Source organism: Cryptomeria japonica, chromosome 7 (assembly GCF_030272615.1).
Source record: "Cryptomeria japonica chromosome 7, Sugi_1.0, whole genome shotgun sequence".
Classification (NCBI taxonomy): Eukaryota; Viridiplantae; Streptophyta; class Pinopsida; order Cupressales; family Cupressaceae; genus Cryptomeria; species Cryptomeria japonica.
Window position 1 is genome coordinate 671,257,517 of NC_081411.1, and position 23,460 is coordinate 671,280,976.

Consider the following 23,460-nt stretch of genomic DNA (forward strand, 5'->3'; position numbering starts at 1 on the left):
CTAAATGATTGTGTACTCTACTTTAGCATGACCCTAGAAAATCCAGAGGGGAAGGCAGTTGTGACACTAGAAAACCACATGAGGAGCATGTGGGGCAACCGTGTTATGCGGAACCCATTTTGGAGCAAAGGAAGAATAAAATAGTGAAGGTAGATTGATTTAATTCTATAACATGGATAGATAACATCAATATAACTTTCACAACTAACTTCCAATTCTTGTATTCATATAGGTTGTAATCAATGGTAGCTTACATTTATGCTCTCTTTTGTCAAGCTTCATCTAAAGAAGTATATTTCTCACATGAGAATGGAGTTGTTCATTCAAAAGGTGAAAAGAAACGTGAGGAAAAAAGGAAGAAGAAAAAGGAGAAGGTATATTGTTGCATTACATCCATATATTTTGTGTGTAATCAATTAATTGCTTACATTCACGCTCTTGTTTGGTAGGTTGCATCTGAAGTGCCTGGCTCACACGAAGATGGCATTGTTCAATCAAGAGGTCATAAGCAATACAAGGAGGAAGAAAGGAAGAAGAAAAAGGAGAACGTATATTCTTGCATTACATCCATATCTAGTGTGTGTAGTCAATTGATAGCCAACATTGATGCTCCCACTTGATAGGCTACATTTGAAGTAGTTTTCTTGCATGGGGACGATGATGTTCAATCGAGAGGTCATAAGAAGCACACAGAGAAAGAAAGGAAGATTAAAAAGAAGGTGGCATATTCTTGCATTACATCCATCTCTCGTGTACCTAATCAGTTGACATCTTACATTGATGCTCCCATGTGATAGGATTCATTTGAAGCAGTACATTTCTCGCATGAGGATGGCATTGATCAGTCGGTAGGTGATAAGAAGCACAAGGTGGAAGAAAGGAAGAAGAAAAAGGGGAAGGTATATTCTTGGGTTACATCTAGATATCTCATGTGTCTAATCATTTGATCACTTACATTCATGCTCCCATGTGATAGGCTTCATCTAAAGCATTACATTTCTTGCATGAGGATGGTGTTGATCGGTCAAGAGGTTTTAAGTGGCACACGGTGGAAAAAGGGACAAAGAAAAAGGAGAAGGTATATTATTGGATTACATCCATATCTCATTGTGCATAATCAATTGATATCTTACATTGATGCTCCCATTTGACAGGCGGCAAATGAAGCACCTCGCTTACATGAGGATGGTCTTGTTCAAGTGGAAGGTGAAAAGCAACATAAGGCAAACAAAAGAAAGAAGAAAAAGGACAAGGTATATTCTTGCTTTTCATTTTTCAAAATTCATATTGTATGATGGATCTTTTTAGTTGTTATTATTGTTAGTGTATTTTGGTGGAACGAAATTACTTCATAACCAATGTCCATGTCACCTTTGAAAGCCCACATTCTCAACTCTTAAGTAATTTTGTTAATTATGAGTCAACTACAACTCGAATGTTTAGGTGTCATTTGAAATGCATGTGTGCATTTAGTTTTGTGTATGTATGGGAAATGTTATTATGTAATCACCATCCTGTCTCTGGCCAACTTGCTTCATGCCTTAAGTTTTATATTTGTATGGGCAATGTTTTTACATATGCACTGTTGGCTTTTGTCTTTGCCCAACTTTCTAATATTTTCTTTGATGATTATGGATTTGTATTTTTTCCATGGATGATTAGTTTCTTTGAGCCTTGCATACAAAAGGACAACCTCTTCAATTCCCTTTTCTATGTGTACAACCATTATTTTATGTAATCAATCTCAACAAAAAAATCTTGATTGTCTTCAATCACAATATTCCCAATATTAGGTTATGCACCATTACTAACAACATTCCTAACTTTATAAAAAAGTTCCTTTGAAGTAGTGTATTGTGTGTTTGATCATTGTGCTTTGGATGAGAATAGTGAACATGATGAAGGTGGCACTTATGCTATCAGGGATCATGTTGAGCTTCTATTAAAGGGAGTTCTCATTGGAAAAGGAAAAGTGGCTTCCATGGGAATTGGTGCAATTGACCCCAATATTTCACTCCCACCAAGTACTATCAAATTCCGTGTTGTTGAGTTGCTTGACGTAGATGTTGAGCTGCCTTATCCACATCCATTATCAGATGTACTGATCAATTTATTGAATTCATTTGAGATATGGAACATCTCAGACTTGGCCCAACCTGCCTCTTCAATACAAATCAATGATGGCCAAAATTCCTTTCAAGAGGTTTGTGTCATAATTTCCTTCACATCTCTTTTATCGGCATATGCATTGGTCAAGTTCCTATTATGATTTTGCAACTCATATGTACTATTTATGATTTGTTGCAAGATGCACACCTCACCATTGACGATGCGATGGATGAACCCCTTTTGACCCCACCACAAAGCAATCGCCCATGGAGTAACTTGTGGTATGTCTGATACTTCCTTTATATCCATTGCACCAGCATATTTATTGTGCAAGATGTTATTGTAATGGTGCAACTCATCTATTTTCTCTATGGTTTTGTGCAAGATGAACACCTCGTGAATACCAACATGATGGAATTGGTTGTGGAGAAACATGTGGTACATCTCATTCTTTTCTTTATATGCATTGTACCAACATACTTTTGTCCGAGTTTTGGTTATGCCGAGAGGCATGTACAATGACATCAAAATGTCTTTAAAAAAAAATCCATTTTTGAAACAATTTGACATGCAAATGCATGAAATCTACCATTTTTCATCTTTTGTTGAGGTTTTACTTTATTAGTCCAAATGAAATAGAACCATTGCCACTAGTTTTGAGTTAGATCCATAGGTTTTTGCATGTAGGACTTTAATGGCTTTGTATTCTTCGTATTTAGTATTTTAGAAGAACATTTATTTTATAGATGATTCTCTTCTATTATAAGATATCTCTTGGGATATTTTACATATATTTTTTAAATATAGGTATACCAATTGTATCACTGCCTCTCATTTCTTTTCTCCATGGATTGTTGCAGGATTAATGCCCCCTAATCACCAATATGCTGGAAAAGTAGCCTATGGTAGGTATCATAGTTTCCTTCATATCCGTTGCAACAACATATTTATTGTGCATCTTCCTGTTGTATTGGAGCTACTCATGTATATTGTTTGTGGGTTCATATAGGACAATGACCTCCACTATGTGAAGAAAAAGAAAGTTCCCATGAAGTAGCCTACCAATGGAAGGTGGTCAAGTGGGAGGCTTTGATCCCTTAGGATCACACCTCTTGAGATACACAGTAACCGTAGGAAAAGAAGTAGATTCTATGAAGGCATTTCCTTTGTTGCACAAACTAGATAGCAGAGGAGATGATGAATATATTATTTGATTATGTACCCCTCTCTCAATGCTTGATTTGATAATTCTGGACACAATCTTCTTACTTTAGTTGAACAATTTTTTTTAGTATGTTTGATTACTTTGGTTATAAATGTGAACATTTGTTTCACATATTGTTGGTTGGACATTTCTGGACACCATCTGCTTACTTTAGTTAAATAATTTATTTTAGTTAGTACGTCTGATTACTTTGGTTATAAATGTGAACATTTGTTTCACATATTGTTGTATATCACTATATTGTTTGTTTAATTGTCAGTGTACTCTTGTTTTATTATTCAAATATTAGTATTTTTGTGCATTGTTGAATAAGCTTGTACTCTTTGATTATTGTGTGAGATGGGCATTGTGTTTTTCATATGAAATAGATGAGAAACACACTATGTATTATTCGTATGTTGTTTATGCAATTAGTTCAGGTGTGCAATGAGTAGGTAGCATTCCATATAGGTGGGGACTAAAAAAATAAAAGTTATTCTAATCTCTGTTTGGCACCCTAGATGAATATTACTGGTTCTAACTCTTTTGACAAAAAAAAGGGTTCGAAACATTATGCCAAGGTCACTACAAAATACCTCCCAAAATGGCTCATGTTATTTTTTATGAACATTCAATGTAATCTACACGTGTTATTGATGGAATTAGATTAGCTTTGTGTTTTGAGGTATGGACTCTTTGTTTTTTTTGTTTATTATTGGGGTTCTCTAGTAGTTGTTTGGTGGACTCGTGGAGAGCATTTCATTCAAGGAAATTGAGAGAACAGAAGTGGGAGGTGCAGGAGGTGTAGGTGTTGGGTTATTTTTTCCATTCTTAGTATGATCACATGATGCAAGAGGCTATCATATTTGTTGCACATGGGTGTGGTGCAATAAGAACAATACAAATAGGATCGCTCCTAGCATTGCAAGAGATAAATCTTTGATGCACTAGATTATAAAGATGAGACATCCATCTGATATTTTTGAGTCTCTGTGTATATCATTAGTACCTATAGGGTGCTCGATGCCTCTTTTGTTAAAAAAAAAATTATATTAAAAAAATGTACAAGTGTTGTTCAATAGAATTCTTTTCATGGGGATTTGTTGTTTTGAAGTCTATAGTAACACATAAGAAACCTGTTGATGGCGTAGAGTACAAGTATAAGTTGAGGTTGTTTATTGCTTCCTTGTAGAGTTGCTTCTTTGCATTATGATGTATGAACATGCAGTTTTCGTCCATGTATAACTCGTTGCATTACGAGGAATGCTATGCTTTATTTGGCCTAACTAGAGAATAATTAAAGACATGGCACCTCCATCTTGGGAATAATGTTAGTTGTAACTCAGTTGTATGCAAGTTGTTTGGTTTGATTATGTATACATTTGTTGATGGAGGTGTAAAAATTGCTTTTATATTGATCAAATTGTGCATGTCCATTATATGCTTTGTTATATTTGTTCTTTAATGTCTCTTTGAATACAAGTGAAGATTTTCAATACATCATAATTTCCACCGACTCGTCTCATTGATGTCAACAATTATGTGGCTTTGCTTAGTATTGTTCCTTATGGAAACAAGATTAAATCAACAGTAAAATAATTTTCTACTAAATGCTTTCTAAAAATACATAAACTCATTAGTTAAAAATTTACTATTTTACTAAACATCTATTCTTATTCATTCTTTGGTTGTTTAAATCTAAATTTAAATCCATGTCTCCTAAATGTTATTTTTCGTTCTTTTCTTGTTTATATATAATTTTAATGTTTTAAGTGTTAATAGATGGATGAATTTATCCTTGATGATATTCTCCTATTGTTGACTTTGTTAAATCACCAAAATTGATATTATTTTCCACTATTATCGAAAAGTCCCCTTTTTTCTATTTTGGAGTAAAACACGTCATCTTTATTGTGGTGCTAAACACAGTGTTGTAACTTAATGACCCGAAACCAATTGCAAATGAAAGTAATGTATATCAACTTCATTTGGGTTTTTGTTTCAGTTAGATCCATCAAGTATCAGGGAAGTTTTTGTTTATTTTTCTCTTGACTAACCTAATAACAAATGACCCTCATAAATATAACGAGAGAATATTCTAGAGAAATTTTAGCACTCTAACAACATGCAAAAATATGTTTCTTAAATAACATACTTGATGCTAAACTCCTATTATTCATTTTATTAAACCACCAAAAATATTATTCTTTTCCAGTCTTATCCAAATAACAGACTATATTTCAAAAGCCGATCTCACTGTCACAATAAACACATCGTGTTACCTCTTTTGTTTCCTTTGTCGATAAATATTATCTCCTTTGTTTCCTTTGTCGATAAATATGGTGTCTTTAATGTGATGATAAACATGTTGTTTTTAGTGTGGAGATAAACATGGTGTCCTCGCTATGAAGCTAAACACGATGTCTTTATTGTGGCAATAAACACAGTGTCTTTACTGTGGAGATAAACACAATTTATTTAAGGTGACAATAAACACGGTTTCTTTATTGTGGAGATAAACAAGGTGTCTTTAAGGTGACGATAAACATGGTGCTTTTATGGTGACGATAAACACGATGTCTTTGGAGATAAACATGGTGTCTCTATCCTAATGGCTTCATACCAATTGGAAATGAAAATAATTTTAATCAAACTTCATTTGGGATATTTTTTGCATTTTGTTTCATTGAAATCCAAGCGCTATGCCCAACTTTCGATAATTGGTGAATCATGTGAGATAAACGTCATGTTTCTTGTGTTAAACATGGGGAGATGAACCACTTGCATTTCAAACATGGACTTTCCTGGTGTTACATCGATAGATATTTGTGTCTTCATCCCTAATTGTCAAACTAGGGGTTGGTGGGTTTGAGACATCATCTTCGAGGGTGAGGAAGGGAATTCAAACACAACATCATCAGGGGTGAAGGAGGAAATTCAAACGGAACATGGAAAAAATCATACAGTATCTTCAAAGGCGAGAATGTCCAACTTTTGATAATTGGTGAGGCATGTGATATAATTTCCAATAGTGATATAATTTTGATCTTAGAGGCTTGATGGTTGTAATGCCTTGTTCTTTTTCGCTTGTGATGGATAGGTAGGGGTCCTTGTGGGTGCATTCCGTGCACAACGTCCATCAAGCGTTGTAAAACTAATTCTAACCGGTACTTTGTGTCAACCGATATATGTACAGAAGGCAACCAGTGAATACACGTTAGTCGGCATCAAGATGAAGTTCAAGAGGAGATTATGACAAACTAATTCTAATTATAACAAGCGTTGTAAAACTAATTCTAACAATAATCTTGCTGCATTCCTAGGTATAATTTATGACAAAAATCTGACACCATTATACTTTAATGATCATTAAACTTTGGTTCACGCCTCTATGTTATCACAGGGGTAACGAATGCTGGCAGAAATTATTGAAATATCTTAACAACCACTATTTGATTTTCTTTGCAAACTCCAAAAGATTTTTCAACCTATCCATTTTGTGAATGTCTAGCAATCATGGGATTCATGAAATCGTTATTATATATCAACATACGCATGCTGTGAAAATTTGCAAGGAATACCAACATCATAAATGCCCTTCCTATCCATAAAATAGTCAGTTTAATGAATTTTTATGGACAAAATTACGCAAAGAAATGTTGTATCCTCCAATGCACATGTAAAATGCATGCAGACCGATATATATGACCATCACTTATATAAGTAATCAATCATGTCTCCATGTAAGAACATTGTAGTTGATTGCTTGTAACACATGTGAGGTACTGGCCTCTTTAATTGCTTATGTGGTTGCATTACAATTAATTTTGATGTTAACTATCATGCTTACTAAAGTTAATTTATCTTAAGAAAATAAGCATCTGAAGGAAACGTTACACTCAAACAAATCAATAAACTTGTTACTGCCTAGGGCATTGATTTCAGTTGATAGGCATCAAAGGTTCCTAGGTCAGAATGAGCCGATTGAAATTATTTTTTCACAAATTTTGTGTCGTTCACTAATATAACTGCATAATTTGCCACCATTATACACTTGTTGCCCTTGGTGCTGCATTGGTCATCTGTACTATGTCATTCCAATAGAGAGATTATGTTGCATTAACCAAAACACCACAAGTTTAAACGAATCTGGTGAGTCTGTGGTTTCTTTTCTAAAACGTTTCTTATAGTGAAACAAATTATAAAGAAATGTGGATTAGAGGAGAAACTCAATTATGACCACTTTGAAATAGTGGCTCAATCCGTTAATTTATAAGAAGATACGTAATGAATGATAATCACAGTGTTAGTAGTGATATTTATGTTGGACAACTGAGATACGGATAAAATTTGTAGGACTCTTGAAGATAAGGGTGAGTTACTGATAGTGGGCCTATATAATTAATTTACTTTTGCTAACATCTTTTCATAAATTAATTACACCAACTATTTTCAAATATGTTCACATATTCCAGAAAATGATGGGTCTTGGTTTATGATCTTGTTAGGTATCCATTTACAAACATTGATCAAATTATGTTTTCCATGTAATTGGGCTTTAGAGTGCTGCTTCATTTTACTAACTTCCCTTCATCATAACCACCTTGGGATTGTTGTGCCTTACCCCTAACCTATTACATCTGTCTTGTGCCCTAATATTTTGATAGTGTTTAAATGCATTGATACATGTTGCTGAATATTGTTAACTAGTGATTCATAGTACACATGCAAATGATTTTGTTTCAAATCATTATGTTAATATAAACTATTCTTATCATATTTGAATATGTTAGATTTATGATGAGATTTCGTACTAACTGCATGGTTTTGACCTAGTGGATACAGGGAATTCATCACTCTCTAAAAAGGGAGGGAAAGTATAATTAGGAACAAAAGGTAATAGATGAAGGACCTAATGCTATCTAGAACCCAAAGCCTATAATTTTTATACTTGTAATGTTGAGTTAGACTTAGGGTGTGTTTTCATCAACTTGGTGTCTATCCTGGTTAACCCTAGATGGTTAGCCTAGTAGTTAGGGTTTGTTGTATCCTTGTTATCAACTAGGGCATTCTTTTGAAACAAAAAATTAAAATTGAGTCACTCAAATAAATAAATATGATCCTTTTTAACCCTTAACGATTCACGTGATAAAAGAAAAAATACATAAATGATTGTGTAAATAGAATGGAAAATCTTATTCTATATGTGTGTCTTATGCTACATGATAGTTAGCACACATATACATATCTACATATATATACTTATATATAATAATATAGAGTTCCAACTATACACATAGCAACCTATGTAAAATGAATTGAACACGTTGATGACTTGAGTGGACCTTGCTTTATGTATGTGATTTTTGAATTATATTAACATCACAAACTTTGTAATGAAGTTTCTGTGCAAGCAAAATAAGGAACCATAATATTTTAGTCAGCATGAATGGAATTAAAACTACATTCTCATAAACCACATTTCATATCATTTCCTTTCAAATGATAATGGAATGGATTTATGACATATTAGAAGAATTGGAATTCGATGTTAATGATAGGAAATTGGCTCAAAATGTTTTGAAATGTTGATAAGCGTCCACTATCAATAAAAATTGAGTAATTCTGAAGTCTGTAGAATATTTATAGAAGTTCATAGCATTTTGTGGTATCACTAACTCAAAATTCATCTTGGATAGTAAGAACCTGAACATAAGTAGGGAAACACAACTAATAGAGGATAAGGGAAGGTAGTTAGATTCCACATTAAATTAAGTGTTTCCACATTGTGCTTGCAAACAAACTCTATCAGGTTATGTGCCTTTCATAGTGCTTGCTTGTTTTCTTTGAAAAGAATAAAATATTTGCTGAGTTTAAATGTAAGAAAAGCTTGTTTTAGTAGCTGACAATATTCCTGTAATCTTTCTTAATAATTGTTTCTTACTACATGAAGAGTAGCTAGATTCATGCATACAAATATTTACTACATGAAGAGTAGCTAGATTCAGGCGTGAAAAGTAAAACTTGGTTAACTTAGCCATGGTTAGAATCAACTTACACACTTAAAATTTGATATTATAGAACTGAAACATTAAACTTAAAGTTAGGAATTAAAATTCTGATATCACGAATGAGTAGACACAATAGTTCTATGAATTCTACAATTAGGAACTTCTAGACCTAATGAAATTAATAGAATAATTAACAATTAAAAAGATAAATATTTCATAATGGTAAACTAAGTTCCCATACCTATGAATAGGAGAGAGCAGGTTAGCTAGCTAGCTCATGAGAATAGGTATGGAAAGTTAGTAGGTATCATCAACAAAGAAAATAAATGCATATGAAAATAATTTCATAATGAATAAATAATAGCAAGTAGTGCACATTAAATCAAGTTTTTTTTCTTCTAAGTAAAAGAACGTGTAAGCCTTAGATATAGTTAGTATGTAGTTAGAAAAGAGACAATGATTACACACATTAACATGATGAAAAATTATAAAAACTTTTGTCCAAGGTGATGCTACAATAAGTTTGTGTTAGTTAGTTCATTTGGTCCAAATATGCAACCCAGTCAAAGATCAAACTAGTTAGGAACTACTTATGGTGTGTGATCAACTAGGGTTGTGTAGGATCAAAAACTGATATCAAATGGAATTAGATCCAACATCCATTTGTATAGTGCAAAGGGTTATGCCTTTCCAGTTGTAAGTGGAATATGAGACTATTAAGTTTTTGGTTGGGTGGAAAATCCTTGATGATACTTTCCCCCTTATAGAATTGCACTGATGACTTAAAGTTTCAAATTGCTATCCAAGAATATGTAAACCCTAAACTTCTCTTGAATAATTTTTTGAGTAGATGTTATCATTTAGTTTCTTATTCTATTTGTTTTTATTCAATCATTCTTAATTAAATGTTGATTTTTACTTTCTAGACAACCATTCATTATCTCTCAAAAAAATTTGAAGCTAAAAATATGAATTTTAATTTAAGCTAATTTTATTTTAGTTTTAGTAGCTTAGATTTACCATGTTACATACCAATACAATTCTTAAATGGTTTCTTAGCTAACCATAAACTTTGAGCACAAATAATTTTAGCTGGCCATATAATCTACACTCAGTTGGTTTCAACTAACCAAAAAGCTTACATACAAGTGGTTTTGGTTGACCATGGACCTCTCAACAAATAGTTTTGGATTGCCACAAACCTAGCAAACACATTTGATCTTTATATATATAGCTCAATCTCCTTATTTTTACTATATGGAGCAACTACTCTAGCTACCTTTCTTTTGTTGGACACAATCTCTTTAACCAACAATCATTTTCTTCACTTCCAACTAAGAACAACCTCAAGTGACTTTCTCACTAGGAAGCTAGCACTTACAAATCAAATCAATGTATCCTTTTTGAAATCACTCTCCTAAGCTCACATGGAGTGCTCTCAAATTAAACCTTTTACATTTATGATCTTTTGAGTCTCCTTTACTTGCAGACATCCTCTTCAAATAATTTATAACTTCAAACTATGAAACAACTTAATGACACTCAATTTTTCTTATTTAATAAAACAACACTTGTCCAAAAAGTGATATAGATGATTATAGCGACTTGGATTTGAGATCTCCAAATGCATTCAACAACAAGTACTTTATAGTGGATCTTTAAATGGTGATCTCATAATAGCAGGTTACACTTTTTCGTCAACTATGACACTTAAATGAACATTTTGAAAAAATCTTCACTTTCTGACATGTATAACTTCTAAACCATCAAGAATTTGAAGATGATGTAAACTACTGATTTGTAACATCTTTTCTGCAAATTCTACAAATATTTTTTCTTAATTTTTTTAATCAATTTGTATTCTTTTTCCATCTCCTTTGAAAAGTAGTTTTTAATAGAACACAACATTTCTTTAGGGAGATATGCATTCTAAAACACATAAATTTTTTTTCTATAAATAATAAAAACTTGATTATTTTTAATTTAGGTTTTTTACATCAATACCTAATGCGAGTAATTGATTTAATAATGATATGTTGAATATTTTTAATTTTTTTAATTTTTTAAGTCATACTAATTATAATTTAGACATAAGTGTACATTTGAGCTCATAACTTGTTTTATATATATCAAAAACTCTTTTCTTTTTAGTTCCAAAGAGGACATCAATACCTAGCATAGATTATAAATAAAGAAAAAATATTGGTTTACTATTTTTCCAAATTTATTGAACAAATAAGTTCATGTTCGATGTAAAACTTGAGAGAGAGAGAGAGAGAGAGAGAGAGAGAGAGAGAGAGAGAGAGAGAGAGAGAGAGAGAGAGAGAGAGAGAGAGAGAGAGAGAGAGAGAGAGAGAGAGAGAGAGAGAGAGAGATTAAACTAAAATATTAAATTCAAATACTAAACCTTTTAAATTTATAGATTAAATTTACTAAACATTAAATTTAAACACTAAGTTACTTTAAAATCTAAATACTAAAAACACTTAATAGAGAGAGAGAGAGAGTAAAAAGACTTAAGAAGGATCTAGGGAGAGAGAAAGCTAAAGTAGAGATAGATCTGGAAAGAGAGAGATCTTGAGAGAGAGAAAGTATAAAGAGACTAAAGGGGGAGAGAGAGGGGGAGAGAGAGAGAGAGACATAGACAGATTGAAAAGACTTAAAGTTGAGAGAGAGAGCGAGGGAGAGAAAAAAAGAGAGAGATATACTAAAAATAATTGAATGGCCATAGATGGGTTTCAATGAAATTTTTTTTTAGGTTTTTAAAGATTTTTCTAAAGGTTTTGTAATGTAATACAATAACGTTCTTAAGGTTATTTAAATTTTTTGAAAGGTTTTGTAAGATTTTTCAAGGCTTTTTAATTTTTTTTTAACGTTATATAAGTTTCTCTAAAAAAATCCTTAGGTTTTTCTAAAGCATTTAGTGTGATTTAAATATATGATTATTTATCTTAAAATACAAGAATAAAAAAATAATTTGTACTTCCTATTTTTTTTCTTTATAAATCTAACAATAAATTCAAAAAATACAAAATAAACATGCTTGAACAATTTTAAATAATCAAAAAAATTATTTGGTGCACTTGGTATAATGTAGCTAGAATAGCATGTGGTGTCAGGTGTTGAGGAGCACTGTTGGCTAGAAATGGAAGAGGGGGTTCGCTCTAATGCCCTATCCAGCTAAGACAAACACTTGAAAATGACAAAATAACTATCGTCCTCGGATTTATATATTATTTGTTAAAAAAAAAGGTTAAAATGGGGTTCAATCAAAGGGGGGTTCAATTAAAGGGGAGTTCAATCGAACTCCATAAAATATTAATAAAAAAGGGGTTCAAGCAAACCTTGTCAATGTCACTCGTATGATCGAAGAGGTCATTTTCTCTAACACCCCTCATAAAAAAAAAAATTCTTAAAAAATCATTTTCATCACCTGCGTTTTTCCTTCACAGGTGAAAGTGTAACCCATGATTGTGGGATCACCCATGATCAAGCAATTCTTTAGGAATATTCCTTTCTTTATAGTGAAATGATCTCTTCTTGGAGGCTCCCCATTACATCCCACATAGTCTCTTTCTCAGCAACACTTCCTTGGGGAGGTGGCTTCACCCTTACCCTAATAAATAGTGATGTAAGACTTGACTATAATTAAATAACTTGCGCAAAATAAAAATAGTAAGAAATGTGCTACAAATAATTGATAATAATATGCCAATTTGAGGGGGAAACATCCTAATCCACTTCAAGGGGGATACCTCCAATAGTTTCCAATAACAACTCAATACTCATCATGATGATAATAAATTACCTATACCTCCAATATATACCATATTATACTTTGGATACCACCAAGACTGTCTTAGATACTTAAATATGTATCATAAGATGACCTAAATACAAATATATGATTATAATAATAATTGTGTAACTTATTTAAGTGTTAATGTAGCCACAAGCAACTACTTATAACACAATACACACTATAGGGTTAGGGACTTAACATTTCCCTCCTCTTTACAAAAGTATTGTCCTCAATGCTAATTTTTTTCATCTTCATCATCTCTTTTTCTTGCTTCTTCTTCTTATTCTACTTTATTGTTGTAGTCTTATATTAATTAGTTTCGTTTAGATTAATAAACTATTGCAGCAACTATTAGTCAATTGTGCAATTGTATTGCTTCTTTAAAAGGACATCGTTTGAATCAGTAAAAGATATGTTTTATTTTGGATTTTCCCTTGTCCACTCTCATTTGGCATGATAGTGTCAATTGTCTTTCTGCCTATGAAAAGCATGCAACATTAACCTCTAGTTGGTGTAAAATATCTACTTAGCACACTCCATAGACTGTAGTGACAAGAGCCTTGGTTCCTTGATAAAAGTTGCAAAAATGATGAAATACCTTGCTAAGCATCATAAAGGATGAGGTGCTATTTGCAAGCACTAAGAAGAAGACATAGAGAGATAAATTAGGTATATACAAAGATGATGTCAGTCTTGAATATCTCTACTAAAATTTGATAAAGTGCAACATTTGATTTTTTAATTAATATTCTTTTCATTAAAAATCATGTAAGTTCAAAAAATTTCTATCACAGAAGAGGTATTTAAGATGTTTTTTGTAGAAGGCAATAATGAATATTATACATTACAAATGGTATGAAAAGAGAAGAGAGAAAATGAAATGAAGGTTCCTAATTGAAAGTTACAATACAATATTTAAACATTGGTAATCCTTAAATGTTGTGTGTGCAATGTGGTGACATTTGTTTTTTTTTTTTTCTGAGGTGTCTAACATGGAGAGGAAATATGCATCCATAAATATATTTTTTTCAATACAAGGTGATTAGAGAAATTTTGTTTTAACAAGTGCGATTATTATAGTGAGAATATTTTGACTTATTTTCATCTTCTAAGGGTGTGGATTGTGGGATTTGTTTTAGAATACCATTGTTCAACATTAAAAATTATTTTATAAATAAAAATTTGAAAATATTTTGTTGCACATAGAGGAGGAGGAAATATATTTTTTCATTTGAGTTATTTGCAAAATTTTGCATTGGATGATGTGGTAATATGGGAGGCATGTTTTGAAAGTTATTTTATAGAGATTTTATAGTTTTTTTGGAGTGGAAGTGAAATTGGTTGAAGGCATAGATTTATTCTTAGCTACTTCAAGTATTTTTTTTAATAGTTTAAATATATAGATTATTTAACATTTTTAGATGATCAACTATTAGAAAAAGTATTTATTTATTATTATTTTGAAAGAGAAAACAATGCAAATTCTATGGGTTTGTTGATTGGAAGATATATAGTTTAAGCCATTTGATTCAAGGAATATTTTATTTGATTGAATTTGACCCCTTCTCAATTCTCAATTCCGTCATGACATTAAAAAAATTTGTATTCTAGAGGCTATTTATACTATGCTCAGCAAGAGTTTTTAGGTCTCTACAAACTCATATGCCACATTTGGTAGTTAAAATGCAAGAAGATGTAATCAAATTTTGGAGACAATAGAGGTAGGAGAATATCTATCATCCCATGGTAGCTTCCCATTTAGAGATGATTCATTTCATAAGAAGCACCCTATTTGTGTCCCTTAAGAAAATAAGGGCCTTGGCATTATGCATCCCTTCACTTGAGGAGGCATTAAAAACACTCAAGGAGATATTGAATTTTAGAGGAAATGTGTCTCATGTATAGCACTAGAGGCATTTGACACACTCAAATGAGATGTGGAATTTCAAAGGAAATGTGTCTCATTGCACATGGAGGTAGGGAACACTTCTATGTTCTCTCATGTTAGGTAGATGGTTGAAATATCTACAGTAAAGAGATCCACTAATGTAATCAATTTGGTGTTTCATAGGTGAGGGAGGAGGATTGGTGAAGGTTCTTCATCAAAGTCTCCAAAAGGGTTGCATTCAACCCTTGAAATGTTTCACTCTTATTTGGACTTATATTATAAGGAGAAAATGTTGGAGTTTTACATTAAATAGTTTTATTTTAGGTTTAGTTTGTATTAATAAACTTAGCATCAACTATTATTTAGTTGTGAAACCATAGTTCCTCTTTAAAAGATCATGGTTTGAATCAATAAAAGATATGTTCTATTTTCAATTTTCAATTTTTCGCTCTTATGTTTATTTTTTGTTCTTATTTCTCTTTCTCTTTCTCTTTGTCTTGTTCTTACTCTCTCTTCTGCTTGCTCTTTTTCTTTCTCTTTCTCTTTCTTCCTCTCCTACTTTTTCTCTTTCTCGTTTTCTTCTACTTATTTATTTTACTCATTCTTCTACTTCTTGTACTTTTTCTTTTTTATTCTTCTTATTTTACTATAGAATCTATGCATCACAAAATTTAGGACGAAAAACCTAATTCTGAAATAACTTACTCAATTGTGCTCTAATTTTTCTTGAAATTGTACTCAAAGTTCTTCAATATAGTCTTCAAAAATCAATTTTAAAAAATAAAAAAATAACTCACTAAAATTTGGAAAATATATGATTTTAAAAATGACCTCTATAATAGATGAAAAAGTCCTACCTTCATGGTTCCAAGATCATACTTTGATACCACATGTAATGATATGACTTGCACAAGATGAATATAATATAAAATATTCTATAATTACTTGATAATAATATGACACTTTCAGAGAGAAACCTCCTAATATACTTTGAGGGGGATACCTTCAATTGTCTTCAATAACAACTCAATGCTCATCTTCATGATAATGATAATCAATTCGTGGAAGCTACTATTAAATTTACACCTTCACCTCCTCCATCCACAACTTTGGACACTTATAGGATCAATAGAGAACTTCCTAAAATTCTTCTTTCTCTCCATGATCTTGCATAGCTAATAGCATACAACTTATAATCAAACAATAGGACTCAACTTGTAGCTTGTTGCACACCAATCTTCCCCTTTGGATTTGATACCATCTAAAGAAACATAGATTAGAGGAGAAACTAAAATATGAGCTTTGAGAAATATAGGATCAGTCCCTCAATTTATAATAAAATAAATAGATAAATTATATTCATTGTGTTAGCTTTGATATTTATGTTTGGCAGTTGGGATAAGGATAAGATTTGTACGGTCAATATCACACTATAGCAAATAACCTAATTTTCTAATGGTGGACTTGCATGACATAATAGACTAGTTAGTGCTGACAATAGTAAAAACAATTTACTCTTTCTAACACATATATATTAATTGCTTTATGGTTTCTTTATTTTGTCACTCAAGCCTCTTCAATATTCACCACCATAAGAGCCAGTCGAAGAGTCTTTCTATGATTTTCTTTATCTTGGATCGATCCATGATGCTCTTTCTTATTAAGGTCTCTATGTTGAGATGATTAGTGGACAATAATGGAATATAATCAATATAATTTGTGTGACTTAACTGAGTCTAAATAGCCATCACATAGTATAAATGCAAACCCATTATCTCAATTTGATAGTTTGGTATGTCAATCTAACAAGAATGTTGATTTAAATATTTTTACAAATATTAACAATATGTAGATTAGTTAAGAATAATAATTCAAGTATTATTGATTTTGAGTTTTATTTTTAACATTATGACATACATGGGATACATAAGTGAGACAATACTAATAAATGAAAAATTAGTTACTAATATCAAACACTTAATTAATAGATTATGTCCATGTGCACTATTGCATAAAAGAAAGTGAAATTGTCAAGTTTATTAAGCCATATTTATTATGATATAAACTCCACTATGGTGATACACATATCCAGTAAATAAAAAAATATCACCTGGTCCTTTTTGACAGATAATAAAAAATGTTTCTAACCATTGATACCAAAAAATAAAAGATTTACTTCTCTTATAATGACTACAATAATCTTAATATTACTCTCCAAGATGCAATTCCATTCACAAGGTTCCAACTATCTTTTAGACATACATACACCAAGATATTATGTGATAAATTTTTTATAAGATATTATGAATATTATATGATTTATTAGTGAAAAATAGTGTAGCATCCTAAATTGTACTCCCTTATAATTTTGTCATTATTTGGGCCATCACCTTGGCATTCATATCTTGATGCCTAATTGGAGCCTTAATTTTGCTCACACCATGCAAATTTTTCATTATTTTTACCTTGCACTCTGCTTCACCCTTGTTTCTTGGTTCCTCGTTGGTCAAGACTAAGGCATTGATGTCTTTGTCCTTATAGACTAGAGTTCTTAGTGCCCTAGTCCTCCCAATTAGTACTCATTTTGGGCTTCTTAATGCTCGCATTTTTTTTGTTAAGACCTAGATCTCATGCAGACTCATGTCGAAAAATTAAGTTTTTTTCAATGGGAAGGTATAAAAGGAGGTCTACCCCTCTCATTTTGATATACAATTCGAATCTAGAAATCATATTCAATCAACCATTCAAGTGAGCAATAAATCAGTCTTCTTTCAAGCATTGGAGTTGGCATTTATGTTCTATGTTAATGATGACTTCATGAAACCCTAATTCCTGGTGAAGACAAACAAAACTCCACTAAATGGTATATCATTAGTGGTTCAGTCATTATTCAACATCTACCTCAAAATAAGAACATTTTCATTACTGTAATTCAATTTCATTTCATTTCTATTTCATGGTTAATTCCAAAACTGGGGCTTAACCTAAGGAAAACCCCTAATCATATCCTATTTCCCTTCTCTAGTGTGTATAGGAGTAGGTACAGAGCTACGATCTTCAAAATTTGTTCTATTTACAATGATGGACAGATTCCCCTTTGGATAACGAAAAGTATGGAGGACCGGTGTGATGGGCATACCGATCCCAATATTTCAGAAGCTCCTTCTAGGAACAGATCTGAATACACTTGCGTTCCTCAAATTCATGTTTGTGGCTCGATCCAACGACTGTATCTCATTGTTCTTGTGTTTTTACTTCGTTTCTAGTATATTTACCCTAATTTCAACATTTTCATAATTCAACTTAAAAGAGGCTAATCAATTCAAACCCAATAAATTCAATAGAATTCTTAGCCCTATCCTTGTTGATTTATAGCTAGATCTATTTGGTTTACCCCTCTTTTAATCTAATGGTCCCTAAGTATAAATATTAACGATTTTCATATGTCTAATGGTCGAAACCCTAATATTTGAAGACCATTACATTTTGGTGAACCCGATGTATTACACTTAGATTTTATGATTTATGTTCTCTAATCTGAGTGTTTATGTATTTCAAATTCAAATTTACATTTACAAGCTTAATTTTTTATTGAATTTAAGAAATTTAGAGGTTAATTTCACAAAAACCCTAATTTTTTATTCTAAAATTGAGCTTCTGGGTTGTCTAGTTTAGGTTAATTATTTTAGATCTTAATGTTTATGTTATTTAAAATTCAATTTTTCCCTCCTAGATGTAATTTCAAATTGAATTAAATAAATTTAGTTGTTTAATTTATAAAAACCCTAATTTATAATTCTAAAATTTATCATCTGGATTGCATAATTTTTCAAACCAATTTTTAGATCTGATCTTTATGAATGCTATGCTATGATCTAGACAGACTTATATTTCAAATTCACAAATCAAATTGCTTAATTAATCGGTTAATGAATCATTTTTACATTATTTTGTATTGCTTAATCATAATTTTTAAATTCAAATTCAAATTTCCCTCCTTTGTATATGGGTTTTACTACCATTAGTCATACCTATAATATTCTCATCAGAAGAAGTTGTGGAATTAGGGCTTTCCAAGGTTTATTTACTAAGGATATGGAACCTAATTTGGATAACTTGTTTCATGAGAATGTGGATGGTTCTTCTATTCCAATAATTGATGCTATTTATCCCCATTCTTTATATAATTCTCATGATGACAATGAATCACTAACTAGGGTTTAGTTGACCAATTGGAGAAGATTGACAATGAATTTAAAAATCTTCGCCAATGGATGAGTCAACAATACTCGAAAAGCGAGGTTATCCCATTGATTGAAGGATTAAAAAGAATGGTTCAAAGTGATAAATTTGGCATTGTCATGTTGTGTGGTCTTGCTCATATTATTGACACTAACATCATGCCTATGAAAATATATGTTGAAGTCCTTGGTTACACTCAAGCACCTAGTCTGTTGGGAAGTTTGCTACAATGATGTGTTGTCATTGATGTCAACATATTCTTCTATGTGTTCCAGTGTTGTAGTCAGATTAAATGAGTTGGTTTGGCCAGTGTGTTGTAGTTTAATGAGATTAGATATAGTTATCTCTAGTTGATTCTGCAGAAGTTTCAATGGTCTGCATGATGTTTTGATCGAATTGTGTGATTTGGTATTATGGTTGTTATTCAATTATTCATGTTATTCAATATTTAGGATTGTTCTTTGTATTTCTTTGGAATTAATATATCTTGGTTTGCAAATTTGGCAGAGTGTTTGGGACATTCATATGTGTCCTAAATGCAGATGGTTTATGATTTGGAAGTCCGCAAGTGAATCTTTCAGTTTGACAGTCAGTTTAGTGTATGGGCTTTAGGTTCAATATATTGATGATGATGATTCTAATAAGTTACGATGTTGTGGTTGTTTTCAGTGTGATTCACATTACTTGTAGATGTTTTTATATCAGGTTCTATCTATGTTGATGGTCTGCATTCATTGTTGCACATGTTATTGATAATTTTCTTGATTCGGTGGCATTCTTCGTCTTATGCGATATTTGTGGTGATTGTATCATCTTGCGGATGTTTGAGACTTAATTGTTGGAGGTGTTTCGTGTTTACGATATTGATTTTGATCCTGACCATGTCTTGGCCAACATTGATTTTGTTTTCATGTATTATTGTAGTGTATGAGGTTATTACTTTGTAATTTGTGTTGAGGGTTTAGCCGACCTTGAAATATAGGTTGATTATTTGTATAAATACATGTAATATTCATTTATGAGATGCATTTGTGTGTGCAAATATTGTTTTTATATTTCACTGGCAGAGGATAAAAGTGAAGAAGTGTGAAAGAGTGTGCAAAAGTGTGAAGAGTAGAGTTGAAGTATATGTGTACTTAACTGGAACTATAATCAGGCATTGTGAGATGTTATTTCATCGGCTCATGTAATCCAAATTGTTGTCGCAAGTTCTCTATAGTTGCAGGTCTTTTGTCTATTCCTCCTCTTCTAACATACTATGATACCACTTGTATTAGTTGATACTAGGGATAAGCCCATGCATGAAAATATTCACACAACAAGAATCAAGTTCATAGTAAAATGAAATGAACTTTATTTATTATCAATATGAGTTGTGGATCATAATTTTTTTAGAAAATTCAATTCAACAATCAACTATTTTGAGTTTGATTTTGCACTTCAAACAAGTTGGTATTCACTTCCCTCCAGTGGCAACCTCTACAATAAACTTTCCAAAATCCAAAACTATTCCCATATTCTCCATAATTTGTTACCGCACAACCACAATTAACCCCCAATTGACCCATTCTAACTATAAAATTTTAACTAAATTTGCACAGGAGGATCTAACAAAGAGAAAATTTAAGAGAATAATGAGAACAAAACTATTTCATTTATTGATTTACATGAATGAGTTAGAATATATAAAGAGCCTCCATTAAAACAAAAAAAGAAGGAAAAACAAGAATAAAACTGGAAAAATAGAGATATTCCTTAGCTAGCCTAACAACTAAGCATAAAATAGTTTTATCCAAGTCATGTGATTAAAACAGAATTCCACAATAATAATCCCATAAAAATGTTGGATTCTTGGGGAGATTGTTGGATTTGGTTAATCAATGTCGCTGATAGGATATGTTGTTGTCATTAATGTCAATATTTTTTTGTGATCTATTCCAGTGATTTTGGGAAGAGTTTTTTAACCGATTTTGTAGTTTGGTTTTGTTGATCACTATTTTGCAGAATCTGGTATTTCCTCTGGTATTTCCTCCGGTATATTCCAGTGTGATCAAATCTTGTGTTGAGACTTTGGATTATTGTTTGGGATGTTCTTGTATATCTTAATTTCAAATGGTTCATGATTTGGTGCTTCACAAGTTATCTTTCCTCGTGATAGTTGTCGATTGGTTGTGTTCAAGAGCTTTGAGACGTTGACCGATGAAGATTTGAAAAGACGTGTTGGTGCAACTATTCTAGATGATTCTAACATGTTTTTTGGTGTTTCTTAGTCATGCCCTATTTATTTTGATAATCCACATTGATCATTGTGTGAGTTTTTGGTGATTTTTTGTGTAATGCAGTATTTCTGATGGTGTAGTCTATCAGTTTATGTTTTGAAGTTTAATTTATTGTGATCCAATGAATACTGATTTATCCCCCACCCCTCCCCCCCTCTCAATCTTCCTTCTTGATTGTTGGTAACAAAAAATATGGAAGAAAATATTCTTTATGTGCACGAACACCCCCACTTAAGTCTAACTAAGGAGACAAAAGTCTAATGAAAGGAAAGAGGAAATAGGGAAAACCTAGTGGGAACAAAAACCCCCCTCAAACTTACAAGAGATGTAGCTATATGAAGTGCATATGAACGTCTTTTGAGATACAAGAAAAATGTGGACAGTTGTCTACCATATTGCTGAATGAAGAACCTCCTCAAAAGCCAAGTTGATGATCAAGATCAAGAATCCATATGAGTGCCCTTGATGAAACTACTTAGCAAAACTTTTGTCTCTCGAGGATATAGAAGACAATAATCTGCATGAGTTACCCCAACGACACTAATCGAACAAAATCAAATGGAAAATAAAGGCAAAACATTTGACATCCGAATATGTAGGTGCCACATGAATCTACACGAGTGACCCCAATGACACTACTCGCCATGAAAGAAGAAGTTGCTAGTTGAAAATACAGGTGCCCATAGTCTAAAGAACTGATCAAACTTGGAAAAAAAATAAAGAAGCACTATCACTGATAGAGAAAAAAAACTCCCTCATAATATGACAAAGGAGAGGAATCATAGGTCCACTGAAATGATGTGTCAAAAAGGAGAAGATGAAGGCGAGGCTCGAAAGAGCATAACCTTGGCATGCATCTAGAAACATAGGTTTACGTCAGCTTCCATCTTCAAAAAATTGCCTATAAATAATTTGTGTTTATCTTCTCTTCCTAGCTCCCACGCTCTGATACCATGTAAAATTTTATCTAAATTTGCATAAGAGGATCTAGCTAGGAAAGAGAGAAGTAAACTTTCAGAACAAAGACAAAATTTGAGAGAGGAATGCGAACAAAATTGCTTCATTGATTGATTTATATGAATGAGTTACAATATATAAGGAGCCTCCATTAAAATAAAAAAGGAGGAAAAATAGGAATAAAACTGAAAAAATAGATATATTCCTTAATTAGCTTAACAACTAAGTATAAAATAATTTTATCCAAGTTATGCGATTAAAATAGAATTCCACAATAATAATCCCAGAAAACATGGAAGAAAAGCTCATTTATGTGCACTAACACTAACTACCCAATTCTATGCTTTGTAGGTCAAGCCGAGCAGTTTAACTGTCAACCATCATGATGGGAGCCCAACAGACAAATGGTTCAAAACATATCAGGAAGACGAAACCATTTCAGCAGAAGCCTTCCCATGTTCCATTGGACCATCGATGAGGGACATATCAAAGTTATAAGGAAGTATCGATGAGAGACTTATAAAGTCTCCTTGATTCTACCACTATTAATGACAAACAATTCATTGGCAAGAAAAACTGATGAAGAACATTGGGGTGAAAACTAGCCATCGAGTAGATACTTTTAAAGTGTCCTCGATTTTACCATGAAGAGAGATCAGAGTGACATGGGTGCATTGGTGAGAGCTCCATGGTGTCTTATTGATCACAGGAAGCTGAGTTCGTCGACAGGACTCCTTGATATCGATAAGAGTTCTTTTGGGTCACTTTGATCTAGCAACAAGAAGAACACTGCCCGAAAGACCAAGTCCAATGTCTTGTCACGGCCACATCGGAGAGAGGTTCCTAGGTCTATGTGATGAAACAACCACCAATAGGAATAATGATATGTAGAAATGACGCAAATTGTGCCTTTGCCCGAGATGCTCTTGCATCAATTCTTCATACTTTTTTACCCTTAAAAAATATCA

General features: G+C 32.2%; 1 protein-coding gene across 1 annotated transcript; it reads left to right on the forward strand.

Annotated features, from left to right (window-relative positions):
- The first annotated feature begins 242 nt into the window (after nt 1–242).
- LOC131856935 (DEAD-box ATP-dependent RNA helicase 27-like) lies at nt 243–22,990 on the forward strand. Its single transcript, XM_059208892.1, has 5 exons — nt 243–374; nt 450–548; nt 798–899; nt 1,155–1,253; nt 22,844–22,990. The coding sequence occupies exons 1-5, from the start codon at nt 243–245 to the stop codon at nt 22,988–22,990; spliced, it is 579 nt and encodes a 192-aa protein (XP_059064875.1).
- The last annotated feature ends 470 nt before the right edge of the window (nt 22,991–23,460 follow it).

Coding starts and splice junctions, on each gene's coding strand:
- LOC131856935 (XM_059208892.1), top strand. CDS start 243: ATGGTAGCTTACATTTATGCTCTCTTTTGTCAAGCTTCATCTAAAGAA. Junction 375..449: donor GGAAGAAGAAAAAGGAGAAG/GTATATTGTTGC, acceptor CTTGTTTGGTAG/GTTGCATCTGAAGTGCCTGG. Junction 1,254..22,843: donor GAAAGAAGAAAAAGGACAAG/GTATATTCTTGC, acceptor TATGCTTTGTAG/GTCAAGCCGAGCAGTTTAAC.